Source organism: Limulus polyphemus, unplaced genomic scaffold, assembly GCF_000517525.1.
Source record: "Limulus polyphemus unplaced genomic scaffold, Limulus_polyphemus-2.1.2 Scaffold3222, whole genome shotgun sequence".
In the NCBI taxonomy this organism is placed as follows: Eukaryota; Metazoa; Arthropoda; class Merostomata; order Xiphosura; family Limulidae; genus Limulus; species Limulus polyphemus.
This window is the reverse complement of record NW_013668832.1, coordinates 95,139-98,056: the sequence shown is the minus strand read 5'-3', so window position 1 is coordinate 98,056 and position 2,918 is coordinate 95,139. Positions and strand designations below refer to the sequence as shown.

The window sequence follows — 2,918 nt, the reverse complement described above, 5'->3', positions numbered from 1 at the left end:
GTATTAAAGTACATATCTTTGTTGAAGTATTTGGAATTACACAGTACAATATACTTGCCAAGCTATTATTTTTCACTACTGTTAATATAATTCTGTGATATCCATTTTGCAAGAAATAGTATTTAACCATATCCAAATTACGAGTCAGTTCTAAAACATAACTTTGTGATCAGATGGTAAAGTGTAATGAATGAAGTAATCATGAATTTCATCCCTCTATATATAAAATACACATCTTTAATTAGGTATGTTAATTTTTTGTTCTAAATTTTTCATGCAGTCGTTCTGCATGTAGTATAAAAATATTTTTTTAACTAAATGTCAAAAATTCATTATCATCTACTAATCCTTCTATTCAAATAAAGGCTGCATATTTTTCCACGTGTTTGTACTTATTAGTACTTTGTTGTCCAAGTTCAATTTCTTCTTGGGATCAAAACATTTTTGGAGTCTGTGTTTTATAGAACCTTTTACACTTATCTACTGGATATCAGTGAACTCGGATACCATAAACGTTTGGAAGCAATAACTATTATTATACACTTTTCTTTATCTAATATTCACTCACAAATCCTTATTTGTAACTCATATTTCTTGAAAAGTTTGTTCTGTAGGCTAGAAAATTCATTCTAATAAGAAAAATTTTAACTTGTATTTTTTCTCTCTAAAATCCTTAGTTTTACTTTTAAAACCAATGTCAGAGTATACTGGAAAGAATATTATATTACATCATTAATTGTTTGGTTTACCCTCTGAAATTTGATCAGAACACGAGTAGGTTATTATTATTATCAAAACTTTATTCATACAGAACTGGTTTTATGTAATAAACAACAGTAATTCTGAAAATCTAGAGCTAATGATTGTTAGAAGATACTCTCACTGTAGCTTTAAGATCTTTAATTATGAAAACTTTAAAATGAAATTTTACTTTCCTGCTCAAAATTCAACTTTTGTTCTTAGGAAGAAATATTACACAAAGATAATTAAAACTCTGCAGTTAAATCTAAACAAACAGAAATCACCATATTCATAACATCTGATTCTTCTCTCAAGCTGCACGACATACTACAGAAGTGGCCTTTGACAAATTGCTTCTTTAACATAACATAATCTTATCAAAGTGAAAACTAGATGAACAGCAAAATTAATGTTTTACAAATAATGATTTTAATTCAGCCTTGTCTGTTAAATGTTTTCAACCTGAACTAAAAGTTATCAGTCTACAACCACATAAAGATTGCCATATAACATTGGCTTTACAGTTGCTGAACCTTTGGATTTAGTGTAGACAACAAAAATCAGTCATAATTATTAAAACAATTAAAATGTTTTCTTTCATAAATCTAAATCCACCAAATACTATTTACATTGTGGACTGAAACAACTAAGTATGCACAGTTCTTTTCTGAATGACTAATTTGAAACAAAAAATTTGGAAATTTTAGTCTCTCTCCATAAATTCATTCCACCCACCAATACTTCTAGAATTACAATTTTTATCATAAAACTTGTGTTTTGAACCAACCTGTTAGACAAGTAATTTCATGCAGTGCAAAGGTAAAAAATATCTGATTAATTTATGGGTTAAATTCTATCAAACATAAAAAGTAAATATGCTTTTATTAGATTTTTTAGATATTGGCTAACCTCATTATTAACTGACTTATCAAGAATAAAATAATTCAAAATGTTATGCTACCGGATCTTCCTTCACCACTATTAATGTACAGACGTCTTTTCAATATTGTCGGCCAGAAATAACGAGTAAAAATGTTATATCTCGTACACAAATGGGTATTTCTCAAATAATTTGTAATGTTTAAACAGACACCTTGGTTCTAAAATATATAAGCAATTTAATAAAATAATTGCAAACAATGTACCTTAGTTATCTTACTGGAATGAATACGAAACCCTTACCCATAAGTAACACGCACTGAACATGAATTACTAAAATACTAATATTCTTCAGTCACAAAAACAACATAAACATATCAAAATGTAGTTTTATAACTGAAAAATACAGTCATGTTTATTGGATATTTTGACGCCTTCTCATGGCTCTTTGTTTATCAAATCTCATCTCCATCTCCTCTAAGACTTTCGGAGTGTAACGGACTACAAGTTTCACACTGCCCTGGGCTGCTTTCAATAGCTGTACCGCTTTCTCATGATTTTCTCCCTCAACACTCTACAAAAAATAGAAATATTTAGGAATGTCTTCACTGAAAAATGTTATACGAGTTTCATTAATTTCTAGTGCTATTTCCAACTAGTATACTATTTGTAAGTGTTTTGTTTCTCTGTCTTTGAAAATTGCACAAAGTTACATGAAGGCTATCTGTGCTAGCCATCCCTAACTTAGAAGTTATAGACTAGAGGGAACACCACCCACTACCAACCCTTGTCTTGGGCTACTGTTTTATCAATGAATAGTGGGATTGACTGTCACTTTATAATACCCCCACAACTTAAAGGGTGAGCATGTTCAGTGATGGGGATTCGAACCCATAACCCTCAGATTAGGAATGGAATATCTTAACCACCAGGCCATGATTTATAAATAGAAAATAATTAATCATATATATATATATACTATCTTATGTTTGTCATTCCTTTGACCCATCCAAAATGTAGCAAGTACTGAATTATCAAACAACAACAAAAATTAGAAGTGAATTTATTGTTATTAAAATCCTCAGAAATTTCAATATCTACACATCATAAACACAAGTTCTATGTCATATGTTTTTATTTTCCTAGTGAACAAAATTCTGAACATGTTACATTACACCACAAAGTTAGTAACTGATTAATCAGCAGTTTTCCTACATATATAAATTTTCCTTTCCTTGTTGTTTTTGTTGTTGTTTTTTTTTCCAGAACAGGGACCTTAATCATAAAACATCTAAACA

At 29.5% G+C, this 2,918-nt stretch overlaps 1 protein-coding gene across 1 annotated transcript in view; it reads right to left on the bottom strand.

Annotated features, from left to right (window-relative positions):
• Nucleotides 1-1,032: 1,032 nt before the first annotated feature.
• LOC106468921 (protein lin-7 homolog C-like) overlaps nucleotides 1,033-2,918 on the bottom strand; it is a 28,896-nt gene continuing 27,010 nt past the window's right edge. The window contains exon 7 of the mRNA XM_022397327.1: nucleotides 1,033-2,194. Within this exon, the coding sequence (XP_022253035.1) occupies nucleotides 2,036-2,194 (159 nt within the window). The 3' untranslated portion in view covers nucleotides 1,033-2,035. The remainder of the gene's footprint in view (nucleotides 2,195-2,918) is intronic.